General features: G+C 35.7%; 1 protein-coding gene across 9 annotated transcripts in view; it reads right to left on the bottom strand.

Moving 5' to 3' along the window:
* Positions 1-610: 610 nt before the first annotated feature.
* Positions 611-13,371, bottom strand: part of LOC117414489 (E3 ubiquitin-protein ligase MARCHF8-like) — a 112,860-nt gene continuing 100,099 nt past the window's right edge. For 5 of the 9 annotated variants that reach the window (XM_059026535.1, XM_059026529.1, XM_059026531.1 and 2 more), the window contains 3 exons: positions 12,967-13,114; positions 4,784-4,798; positions 611-2,935 (listed from right to left, as the gene is read on the bottom strand). In XM_059026535.1, coding sequence (XP_058882518.1) covers positions 2,634-2,935; positions 4,784-4,798; positions 12,967-13,114 — 465 coding nt within the window. In that variant the 3' untranslated portion in view covers positions 611-2,633. The remainder of the gene's footprint in view (positions 2,936-4,783; positions 4,799-12,966; positions 13,115-13,371) is intronic. The other 4 variants (XM_059026534.1, XM_034024254.3, XM_059026532.1 and 1 more) reach the window with 3 other exon arrangements.

The following is a 13,371-nucleotide window of genomic DNA, read 5'->3' as shown; positions in this document are numbered from 1 at the left end:
AATTATTAAGATATACAGTATGTTTAACACAAAGCAACAACATGCTGTACCATTGTACTCAAGATTACTTATGCCTCTAAGTGGATTCAGCAGGTCAAAAACAGACAACCTCATTAGCACAGTCTCATAACCATGGCTCTCGACTGCAGCATCACACATGAGCAGCACTGTATATCCAGGTTTCATTTAAATTAGTTTCTGGTGGCGGAGAGGTAAATTGCAGATCCTTTATTATGGAAGATCTAGGATTTGGGAATTGAGGCACACTCTATGAACATAAGATAAGAAAATGTACAAATAAGAGGAGACCATTTGGCCCATCTGTGTTCATCCAGTTCATAGTATTGTAGCTGATAAACTTTGTAAAGTTTGTCTTAAAAGGATCCAAGTGATTCATCATCAACATATGTAAACCAACATTTTGAGTAAACAAACAAAAACAATAAAATCAGTTTTCATGCAAGTTGGACTGTATTGTTTGGCTGTCAGCTGCTCCTTCCTCTACACAACTCACAGTATTTTGGAAAATGACATGAATAATATTTATCCACACTGTGTAAACATTCTGTATACCAATACAATAAACTATAAATGATAAAGTCTGCATGCCTTTGATCATTTTTTATATAAACATGTTTATTGCCTGCAATCAATACCCCTGTGTAACCACAGCACAAATGTAATCACTTACATTTCATTAGGAAACTAAGAGCCAACCTGCTAGAAGTGATATAATACTGAGAAAAATATACAAACATACATAAAAGTATACAAAACTATACATTTAAATTACAACATTTCTTTTTTACCAACAATCATACATAAACAACTAAGAAACCAATAAAGCGGTGTATTTTTCTTCTTTTTTTTAAGTCTTAAGTGGTTTTGTTAAAAGTTTTCTGTATACTCACAATAAATGTCTCTGTCTTAAAGGTTATATACCTTGTTAACTTTCTGTTCTTGTATAAGAATTATAGTGCTGTTCAGTTTCAATTCGGTTCATTGGCCCTGCATGATTTCAAGAATACTGTATTACAAAGATGCAGTTACAATTTTTTTTTGTGGTGCCACACTTTACAGAGAATTACTCAGCGTGATGTGGATTTAAATAACGCTAACAAATCACTGTGAAATGTGTCACTTACATAAAGGGAACATTAATAAATATAAGAAATTAAACAACCACTACTATTCCTGGGAGATACACAAAATATGTTCCAACAAATCATTATATATATATATATATATATATGTTTATAATATGTATGAAGAAATTCACAATCAAAATGTTTACAAAGAAGAAAGTGGTATTTTAAAGATTAAATTTCAAGTTAGGTAAATTCAAATGAATAAGAAACCTGCCCTAACCCCTCCCAAGTGCCCTTTTCAACCTTTTTAATAAACACTACTGTAAAAACCATGGCTCTATTCTACTGTATACACAAAACACAATGAATACAAACAGATCAGGTATATGATCAACACAGGGTAATTGCACTTTAATATGCAGCTGAAGCAATTGTCTGGAACCTTTGGATGTTCTGAAGCACCTCATAGAAAAAGATGCAAGTTGAGGTTCCAATTGTTTTCACAGAAATCCTATGAATCTCTTTCATTTCATTATATTGGGTTGGGTGAGGCTCTTGGGCTGCACCTCTACTCTCTTTAAATAAGAATCGCTGTGATCACATTCGGCTGCAGTTTGTAGTTTAAATAATGTATTAAAAAAAGACCCTGCTGCTAACATACATGTTACTGCAGCTCTTAAATTCCCAGTACAGTCTGAACCCCTCTGCTTAATATTAAAACAAATGGATGGTAAAGACATACAGCTTTGTTTTTGTGAAGCAGTGAATTTGAATGTGTAATAGTGGCTGGAATGTTCTGTTATGAAAGTATTCTTTCAGGAGTATGGGACCTGTTTGTACAGGTATTTTGTTCTTTATTTATAATATCACTAAGTGTCTGTCTCAGATTGGCTGATAACTCCCATTTAGAATGTCTCTAGCCCTTCTCTAATAAGCTAAACAGTGCAATAGATAATGAAAGGAATCAAAAGTAGTGTGCTGAAAATAAGTTTTAACTTGAACTCTAAGACACTAGGAATGGAGATATTCTAAGCATCAATATTTGTAAAAAAAAGGAGGGTATCTAGTTTACATTTCAAGCAATTTTTGGCCTCCTGACTAATTAATAACAGCGTTTGCTTGGATTGCACCTGAGTCAACATTCTGCTTCAGGCAAGTCTAAAAAAAATGGAATGATATTTTCTATGTGGAATTGCTCCTCATTCTGCTCTTCACATCTTCCTCGATCTGTATATTGGGATTACAAAAGTCATGGTATAAAATTGATATTTTGAAACTGAACTTTTTCTTCAAGCTTTTGAAGCAGTTACAAAACAAGGACATTGAAAAAGTGCTTGTATGCTTCGTGACTCATTTCACTAGTGAGGAAACTCAGTTCAGAGATCAGTAGTTAGTGGCAGTAGTAGCAGTAGTAGCAGTAGTCAAGGGCCGATGTTTTCTATAGATAGAACCCCTTCGTAGTTTACTAGATGACTGTGAGGGACAGAATGCACATGGAGAAAGACGTGGTGGTTCTTTGGGGGAAGGAGGATACCCCTGAACAAATCAAACATGTAAAATCTCCATGCTGTAGTCCTCTGTCTCTGTATAAGAAGAGTTTGTATCCGAATGAGGTGGTGCCAGGGCTTCTTTGTTTTCAAAGTTTGGCTCCATTAGTGCATGTTTCTCAAGAACAATCTTTTTGCTAGTCTCTGGGCGGTTCTGCACATATATTACTCTATTATAAGCCTTTAGTCTCTTCCATAACTGGACGTACACTTTACACTGGACGTACATAAACACCAGTCCTCCTGTGAAACCAATTGCCACAACGACCAGTTTAGTCCAAAAGGGCCATTCCAAAATACCTGCAACGAAAGAGAAGGATTTTTAAAATAATGGTGTTTAAAAAAATAAATAAATAATCCAAATCGGGTAAAAACAAGCACACAAACAGTGTCCCACAAGACAGACATCATAATTGTTAATATTGAGTGTCTCTGTTTATTTCTTTAAGCAAAGAACAAATTCAGATCATTGTGATGTGTGGTGCAGATAGCTAACAAGGTCTGACCCTGATTTAATATAATATTGCCTATGATGCCTGGTTTTTGGGAGACCCAGTACATTCATATATATTTAGAATGACCGGGGGGGTTCTTTATTTCACTCCCCCAAAATGTGTTTCTGCAAAGACAAGGCACAACATGGAAATATTACAAAATACCCAAATGATGAACAATTCATCACCCCCAGTTATTTGTTCATACATCTGTCCCAAGAGGATTTGAGATTTACTTACCATCAAAAACATTTAACAAGCATAAATGTAATATTCTTTAGCATCATTTTTATGAATGAAACATTCTACAGCAATAAGAGTTGCTTGATAGGTTCACAATTAAGTGATGAATAATTTATAATAACTCGCTCACATTGACATATCCACCTTGACAGGCATTTGATAACATTAAATATTAACCACCCCAGTGCATTCACATTTGGTTGTCACAGGGCAAAACTGGACAGCCACAGCTTACTCAAATGTTGTTTTTCATAGTGGCTGTGCTTACCATATTCATCAGAAAAACTAGTAGCAAGGAAGGAACCCTAAACCAATCAGTTGACAGTGCTTCATTCTGTTACATGAAATGCTACTTTGATTTCAGTTTGCATGGTTGTAGAGTTGAGAATTGTAAATCTTTTAAGAGACACATTATGCTTTAAGCAAGGCTCCTGCGACTGACAGGTGAAGCACAGTATGGTATTGTCTGATTAAGGGCTCCTGTTCCTTACTGTTTATAAATCTTGTGCTGAGGAAAAAAAACATTTGGATTTATTGTGTACAAGAAAGAAGACTAATTTGCATTTCACAATTCAACTGTGTGCTTTTTAATATGATTAGCACCCTGCTTTATGTGTAAAAGTATATCGCAATTAGAAAAAAAGCAAGGGGTATATCTACCTATACATACAAATCTGATTTGGATAATAGAATTATTTGGATAATCCTAGATTTTTCAAATGGTCATTTAGCTACTAACAACTTTTCACGTGAAAATTACCCTGAAAAGGAACTGAAAAACAGTAGTCAAGAAGCCATTTCTAAAACGTGCTTTATTGAGGTAATCTGTTTTAACTTGTTTTCTACCATGCAGTGTTCACGATACCTAGTTGAACATTATAATACGTCTTGGTGAAAAACCCTCCTTCTTTGCTAAATACCATATCCCAGGGCACCCACATAATGCTGTTAATGGCTTCAAAAAGGACTGAAAGGACAACTGGCTGTTGCAACCGGCCCAAACAATTGTTTCCTTTCTCTGTCCTGTTTAAGTTGTATTTATTTGTAGTATAAGTACCTCCACTATTTGTTTTCAAACACACACACAAGTTGGCTCTTTTGAGCAAAAAACATATTTGTAGTATGTTATAACAGCCACCACCTCAAATATTAATAATTAAAGCCACTGTGATAAGCCCAACATTTTTATTTTTTAAAAAGACGATAATTACAATATAAAAGTCAACATGCTCCGATTAAGAATTAGCAATATTGTTGGGAGGAATTTGATTTGGTGATACACATAACGTAAGTTCAAAGGACAAATCTTGCCACTCGAAATTACATTTTTCACCTCAATTAAAACAAGAACGTGCGGTGCAATAAGAATATATTGAAATATTTACAGAAAAATAAATTCAAAAAGTATTACCTGGTATTCTCCTGGCTGCATGGTTAAAAAAAGTGTAAGTTTTTAAAATGTATGAACAATCATACACACTTTATTACCCATAGAATAAAATTCTTTACACCCATGCATTTCTTAAATTTCTTATTTCTTTTTACCTTTTTATGACACTTGCAATTGTTCAGAGTGTTGTTGTTTAACTATCGAATTTTCTTCCCTATGACCTGTTTGAAAAGCCCAGCTGCTTCTCCAAGTTTCCATGGAAACCATTAGCATCCCTTTTGTTTGGAGTATAGAACTAGAACAGAAACACCAAGACCTTGGTGTTGTAACAGAACCATTACTGTCTGCAACCAAAAAAGCAAATGGAAAGCTTGGGGAAATTAAGTGGAGTGGGACAGAGGGAAGGAGACTCTTCTACACAGAGAGAGTGGTGAGGGTATGGAATGGGCTACCTAGTCATGTTGCTGAAGGAGACTTCTTCAAAGAGAGAGTGTTGAGGGTATGGAATGGGCTACCTAATGTTGCTGAAGGAGACTTCTTCACAGAGGGAATGGTGAGGGTATGGAATGGGCTACCTAGTCATGTCGTTGAAGGAGACTCTTCTTCACAGAGGGAGTGGTGAGGGTATGGAATGGGCTACCTAGTCATGTCACTGAAGAAGACTCTTCTTTACAGAGGGAGTGGTGAGGGTATGGAATGGGCTATCTAGTCATGTTGTGGCACAATCAGTTGGATCATTTTGAGATCAGCTACTGAAAAGCGGACATGTTTAGATGGGCCAAATGGTCTCCACTTATTCGTACATTTTCTTACATTCTTATATCTTTCTTTGCAAATGGAGAATCTGGAATTTTGACTGCAATTTTATTTAGTAATACTATGAATCAGTTACTCGTGTTATCAAACTAATGTATTGTTCAGTGTGCGTTGTACTCATTGGATTATAATCAAAGAATATGACTTAAAGTCATGGAAATGGAGAAATGATTTGAGTTCCAGCCACGTGGAAAAGGATCAATCAGTTCAAATCAATTTCTCAGGTCATCCAAAAAAAAAAAAAAAAAATCAATAAAACTCAATATGCGATCATCGGCACTCAGAAAGACTCAAAACGGTTGCAGATTTAATAAACAAAAGAGGAGAAAGTAAATAAGGAACTGTATAAATGTCATTTTAAGCCATTGTCCTTGAATTTTGTAATTCTGTAAGGCTTGTGACGTTCTGATTTTCGAATGTTAATAATAAATAAACTCTTTACTAGGCTCATGAAAACACATATACAGTACAACGTTGCAAATCCAACCCCCTGTGGACTGGCGTATATAGGCAGATATGTGAAAGTCAGATTTGCGAACAGCTATTAGAAAAAGCACTTATCTATAAATAGGTGAGTTAACAAAAACAACACACAAACTGTTTTAAATATGGGGACAATTTTTGCTTTAAAAGTAAGCAAATGTAAACTAGATTAATTATGCTACAAATACACAGTGTTGCTATGCGATCTGCTATAAGCCATCTCCACGCAAAGCTTTTAAAAAGAAAAAAATACAAAACAAAACCGTAAACGTACAATAACCTGCAACTGATGAAGTCCCTGTCTCCCTGGTTCTGCTTTCTTAATATCTCTGTCTCGGTACTTTGCGCTCTTTCTTGATATTGCCAACAGCCGATAAGCAGCTCGATTTGCATATTGCTTTGGCTATTTTAAACAAACGGCCAGGAAGCACTGCGTTTATGAAGCTTGCTTAGTTTAATTCAAATGCATTCAAAAGCTACAACAACACGCTGCCAATATCTGCAAGCGTGCGCTCCATCATATAAACGCATTGCACAAAAAAAAAAGCTTTCTCGACTGGTGTATTGAAACGTCACTGCTACACGCAGCTGACTGACACATGCACACAGCCCGCCTCTCTTAAAGGGGAACGCACCAAAAGGCTGATTGCTATAACGCTTCTTTCTGTTTCCATCGCGGAAGCTGCATTTGCTGCTAATGCCATTACTCTCGCAGCATACTTTTAATATTTATTTATTTATTTGGCGAGGCGGTTATGTGATGGTCGGATATGCAACGTTCCACTGTATATGTTTTTTTTCTTTTTTTATTTCAGTTCCAACAACAGTCTTCAAGCCTCTTCAATCTAACTATTAGTTGTCTTCTTCAAATGTTCTAACTATTACTGAGGGAACAAGTTTTCTTTTGAATCTGTATATGTATTTTGCATAGCATTACATTTGTTTTTAATTCACAATATGCCACTTGGTGAAAGCACGTTAAAGCACAGGTAAGCATTGAAAATAGAGGTATGGTAAAGCATATTAAAAAAAAAAAAACATGGCAAATCATGGTAAGTTATGGTAAATGCATGGTATAACCATGTGAAAACTGCAGAATTACTGTGGTAAACTTTAAAAGGAACATCAACCATTTGAAAAACAACCACCTGAAACCTACATACTTCTGAATTACACTGGAGGACAACTATGCCCAAATGAAACACAGGTTTTGTGCTGAGCAGTCAGTTTTCAGGTTCAGCATTGTTTTATTTTGACATGGTAATCTGCCTTGGTAATACAGAGCCAGCACATTTACAGGTTTGTCTGATAATAAGCGGCAATCTCATGGCCTGCTAAGTTGAGTTCTACTGCAGTTCTACTGTATATGGAAATCACTAAACTGCAAAACAACTGCACTCTGTAATTGATCTGTCCTAACAAAAATAAACTATTTTTAACCGGGCACCCAAGGTGCTGTTCATTCAAGGTGCCAGAGATCCGTTCTGGGGTTTACTGGAGGGAAAAAGCTGGCATGCTCACCACCAGCCCTATACAAAAATGCAGACTGTATACCCTAAAAAAAGACTGGTCTTGCATGACTGAAGCTGTACTTTACTTTGAATGCAAGCTGCAGCTACAGCTAATAATAATTCTAAACAGACTAAAACAGCCAAATGCATCCAACCCTGAGCCAACCTTGAGTAAGCAGTGTATCAGTTGGGCCAAAGTGTCTCAACATTGCAGTAGGTACCCTCAACCTAAACATCATATCAATTTAAGAGACATGTTTCAGCCACCACAGGGATGGCAGCCACCTGTTCATTTGGAAAGACATACAGCATGTTCGTGATGAGTTCTCCGTATGGATCTGTTCCCAACATTGCATGTCAATGCCAGTACTGACATATTGTGCTTTTTGTTTTGTGTTTAACAAAATGAGTTTAAGATAACGTTATGGGCAATACATTTTACAGTCCATTACATCGTATTTGTAAAAGCTGAAGAAGTGATGGATAAAGCTCTGTATGAAACTAATTACTGCAAGTTTTACGGCCATCTGCAGAATATGGCCGTAATGCAACAGTAGCATAAGTATTTCTGGAAATGCTGCGTTGTGCATTCAAGCATACAACAAAGAAACCCACGAGCACAACACATACATAACCCATAATCTGGATTTAGCGTTGTGTCACAGAAGCAGTTTCCCTGTCAATCAGAACATGTACATAGTTATGAAAGAAGTGTTGTGTTTTATTATGGTCTGCATAGCGATTGAATGGCTACTAGCAGAAAAAATAAAAATAAAATAGATAACTGCCTGCTACTGTACACTACTGCTAATACAGTCACTGCAAGTGTAAGCTTGTTGCAGCATCTGAACAGACTGGAGATGTTTTGACTGCTAACATAACGATGAATCATTTGACCAGATCTGGAACAGTGCCTTTTGATACCTCTCTGAATTTGACATTCATGTTTAGGGATCGACAACAATGTACGTCATTGACACTGACACTCTGAATCTGATGTATCACCTAAAAGACTTGTGGAGAATTAATGCCTAACTTCCACTTACCAATTCCCTAATACCTTAGCAAGAAGAGTGCCTATGCTTGTGTCTGCCCTGACTTATAGCTCAGTATCTGTTCCTTCAGTGTGTAAGAAACTAAACATGGGACACTATTGGAAATGGAGTAAGTTAGTTAACAGAGCCCAGTTAGTGAGCTTTAACTGTAGTAGGTAGCAGTCCAGAAGTCCAGGACCTCATCTCTGCTCTTAAAGCTATGCAAACATGCACAGCATTCTGAAAGTTCTGCTTCCAATTAATACAATTAAGATAAACCCGTCACCACTGATACATATGTTGGAGGTGTAAGCTGCATATCCGATGTATTGTGCACAATTTCGATGCCACCAGGTACAGTCCTTGTATTTGATAAGTGACATAGGGCCCTGTTCATAAAAGTAGTTGCCGACTGCCGTAATGACCTGAGAATATGGGTGACTGTCGGAAAGCACTTTATGAATGGGTATACAGTCGTTCAAGAACGAAAATCCGCATTTTTTTTGATGACATCATCAGCATTATTAATGTTCCCTGGGTGGTGTCGGTAGCTGTTGCAAAAAGAAAAACGGAATCCACCGACAGTACTACCGAAACCCGAGTCTGCAGCTGCCAGTCACGGGCAGTTTGCAAAACCTGATTCCAATGCCCCTATCACGTCTGCCAAAAATTCAGAAAAAAAGTACTTTTTTAAATACTTTGTATTTGTGTTTTGTTTGGCAACGCTGGTAAACACATTTCCATACGCACACATAAGATTTCCATTCTTAACTGCAGAACCAAACAAACAAACAAAAAAACTAAACAAAAAGCACTGTAGGAAGACGTTTGAATAATACTGTAATTCTAATAATAATAATAATAATAATAATAATCATTTTGAAAACTTTCTCAACTATTATTATTATTATTATTATTATTATTATTATTATTATTATTAATAAACCTGGGAATCAATCAGGGGTGAGTTTATGTTTATGAATCATTTAAAGTTTCACACCATATTGCACACTGTACACAAAATGGATCGTTTTGTTGTGCGCGAAAAAAAAAAAAAAAAAAATAATAATAATCTGATCTCCCAGTGTTTTTTGCAGTACCAAGCATGCCCAAATTTCCCACAGACTAATTCAGCAGCACTCGTATGTATACTGTATATTGTAACGCTCCATGAAAATAAACTGGTTCACAGAGACAGTATTCGTCCAAATTGTTTATTGTGAACACAGTTAAAAGAAATAAAAAGAAAATGACCGCTGTCAGCCGCAGATCACGGCAAAGAAATAATAACTGTCTGCTCTCAGTCTCTCACTTGCTCTCCGCTTCCCAGCGCTGTTTCAAAATTATTATGCCAGAGAATACGTTCTTGTGTGAGTATATATTTATATTAAACATGTTCTTTCATATCAAGCTACAGATTTTTCTGTTTTTTCTTAATCACGGGTATGTCAAACTGTATAACAGAGCAAGTGTAGTAATAAAATATGTCTTTAAAAAAAGTCTGCTGAGGCTGTCGTTAGTTTAGACTTGACTGTAGAAAGCGTTCAGTAACTCCTAGTTATCGACAGCATTTTGCTGTCGTTCACTCTTATGAATATCAGATTGACGCTCATGACTGATGAAAACTTTATGCTAATGAGGTAATCGTTAACCTTTCTCTCAATTCGTTAAAAACATGCCTTCATAGACGAAAATTGTTGGGGCTTAACAACACTTCTGAATTATCTCTTAGGAATAGAAACTTCCGTTAAATAGGCGGCTATTTAATCTGATCATGTCCTCCTGTTTTCTCATTTCGACAGGCGTTAACCCTTTATGAATAGACCCCATAGAGACTGGAGTCTATTATTTATCCCTCCATATCTATGGTGTTCTTTTATAGGATTTATAAGATATTCTTTTCAATACTGTATATGGAAATTTCTGTTAGCTGCTTTGATGTGATTCGCTCCTGTGAGCATGCCAGTATGCTTTTAAATGAACACTGAAATATCACTTGAGAGTTTCGATGGCCTGTTTACTCTTTCATCACTTTCAGTTACTTTACAGAAAGATAACTCTAAAACAACTAATTTTAAAAGGGTAGGTGTACCAAGATGGGCCAGTCAAAGTGCAAACATACCACAATTTGCATTTTCATTGCAACACTTAGCAAAGTAAACATTTTGTCATATGTACTAAGAGAAAATATGTTAATGAAAAGAGCCACAACATATTAATTTAAATATTTGTCTTCTTAGCGAGATCTCTATTGCGAGAGTCGTGCGACATTGTTCAACTAAATAGCGGGAGCTGAGTTGTGGTTTGCTGCAGCAGAGAGTGCCCGAAGGGTAACGTCTATACATGCAAGGGTGCAAGAATCAAAATAACATTGTTTTTGTTAAATGTAAACGTCATCTGTACAATGCATTCTGTTCCGTCTTTATTTTACCTATTTTAATACTGTTATATATATATATATATATATACATATACACACACACATACATACATACATACATACACACACACACACACACACACACACATACATATAAATAAAAGGCAGTTAAATCCCATCAGATTCTAAAGTGGGTACCCCACCTTCATCCCCAAATAAAAAATGTGTTTTATCAAAAAGCTTTTCATACTCATACAGTAGCCTCTCGCTAAACTGGATATGTTTGTCCAACATTAGGAGGCGTTGGGTTTAAAAAAAAAAAAAAATTACAATACAATTGCACACACATACATTTACAGTGTTCAATGTATTTTAAATGTAGAAATCATTGCGCTGAAATAACAGCTTGTGTTTTGGGTAGGCTACACATTACATTATATAAAAATATAATTTGGCAACTGGTTTGCGACATGTGCACACTATGAAACCTACCTTAAAGTGTCTTGAACTGAACAACATATACACAATGAAGAAGAAAAGTAACGCAGTAAATAAAAACTCACTATTTACTGATCACCTGTTTTGTGTGAAGCCATCTATCCGAGCCGTGGTTGCAGTGTTGAAAGAGATTGTAAGTGCTGCTTGAATTAAAATGTTACTGTACTTTTCATAGTCAGATTAACAGGCTGTAATAAACCAGACTATTGAATGAACATGTTGTTTAGTGGGGTGCTGGAGGTGTGCCTGTTGAGGTGTCTGTTAATACAGGTTTTAATATACTACAAAAGCCAGGGCAAAGACTATTAGGTTGTGTGGTACTTACACGTAATACTGCACTCACTATTTGAGGTTGTTTGACACGTAAGGGCCCAATTTTGAAGCAAAGGAAAATGCTAATGAGAGGACTACAATATGTTTTAAAAAACAATTTAGTTAAGCAATTTTAAGTCATTACAATTATTGTGTCGTTCCCTGGAAACTTGCCTTTGCCCTTGCATAAAATAGGGCACTAGGTCAGTAACCAATAATCAAATGATGTATTAGTATTTGAAAGAACAAAAGAATATCCAAATAGTTTTATGTATCGGTCGTACAATACTTAAATACGCAGACACTGCGTAAGTTTAGTACTAAGTAATTCTGTAATTTTAATTATTCATCTACATAGGCAACAGTACTAAGGGAAGTATGCTAAGCTTTAGTTGTCTTCTTGTTGAAGCAATACAGTACAGTATGTTGAACAGACATTTAATAGTCTCAAAAGAGACTCCTAGCTAGTCCCTTCCATCTCTCACTTTCATATTTTATAAAAGAAAATCAGTTGAATGCGAATTATTTACTGCACAAAAATATGCTGTAAACTAAAACAAAAAATGTACAAACACCTAAAAATCAAGACATAGTTAGTTAATATTATTCTCACTAGTTACTGTATCCGCTATATTGTGCAAAATCATTGCACATGCTAAAGAAAAAATAAAACATACCACGTTAAGTTAAATTAAGTTTCAAATATTATAGTTTAATTGTGTAAATTCAAGTTCCCAGTAAAGCTAAGTACCTAACTTTAAATCCACAAGATGCCACCTGAAAATCAATAAAATAAAATAAATGAAATGCAATTTAGACACTGCTTGAATTCAAAGTATTTTGAAAGCACTAGTATGAATTAATGCCAACTGAAGAATTTACCTGGCCAAAAAAAAAAAATTTGTACTGATGCAAAAGAGGCAGCATTTAGTGCAGAATGTATGAGAGAAGTTATTTTCTAGACAATTAAACCAGTTAAAGATATTGAAACTTTCCTTAACTGTATGCATCTCATCGGTCTCATTTGAAATATTTAACAGCAAGACGTCTGAAATAAGTTCAGAACAATATTGAGAAAATAGTTTTTAACCATGTGTGTATTTATTAGAAGGTAAGCTTTATAAATGAATAAGGGTAAGGTTTGGTAAAAGAGCACAAGACTCTACATACCACTTGTCTGACCTTGTTTAATCTCCTCTGCTGTTCTGTCAATGAGAACATATAGGGACCACACCACACAGGTAATAGCGATGACATGGAATGTCACGGAGCACATTATCTTCCGTCTCTCACTGGATGTCATCTGGAGCTTCTCCCACTGCAAGACAAAGGCGGGACAAAACTCATTAACAAATTAAAAAAATGAAGGCGGCAATGGTACAAATCATTGTAACTGTATGAAACTATCCTCAAAACAACTGTTCTGTAGGGCAACAAAGTTGTTTCTTTCAAGTTCTGTAGCTTTCCCAATGTTTTATATGCCTTTGCCATTACACCTGCTTGAAAATACAGTGCAATATTAACAAAACCGGTTTTAAAAAAACAAAACAAACAAAACAAAAAAAAACACTTTTG

This window comes from Acipenser ruthenus, chromosome 7, assembly GCF_902713425.1.
Source record: "Acipenser ruthenus chromosome 7, fAciRut3.2 maternal haplotype, whole genome shotgun sequence".
Lineage (NCBI taxonomy): Eukaryota > Metazoa > Chordata > Actinopteri > Acipenseriformes > Acipenseridae > Acipenser > Acipenser ruthenus.
Note: the sequence above shows the minus strand (reverse complement) of the source record. Positions and strands in the feature narration are given on the sequence as shown.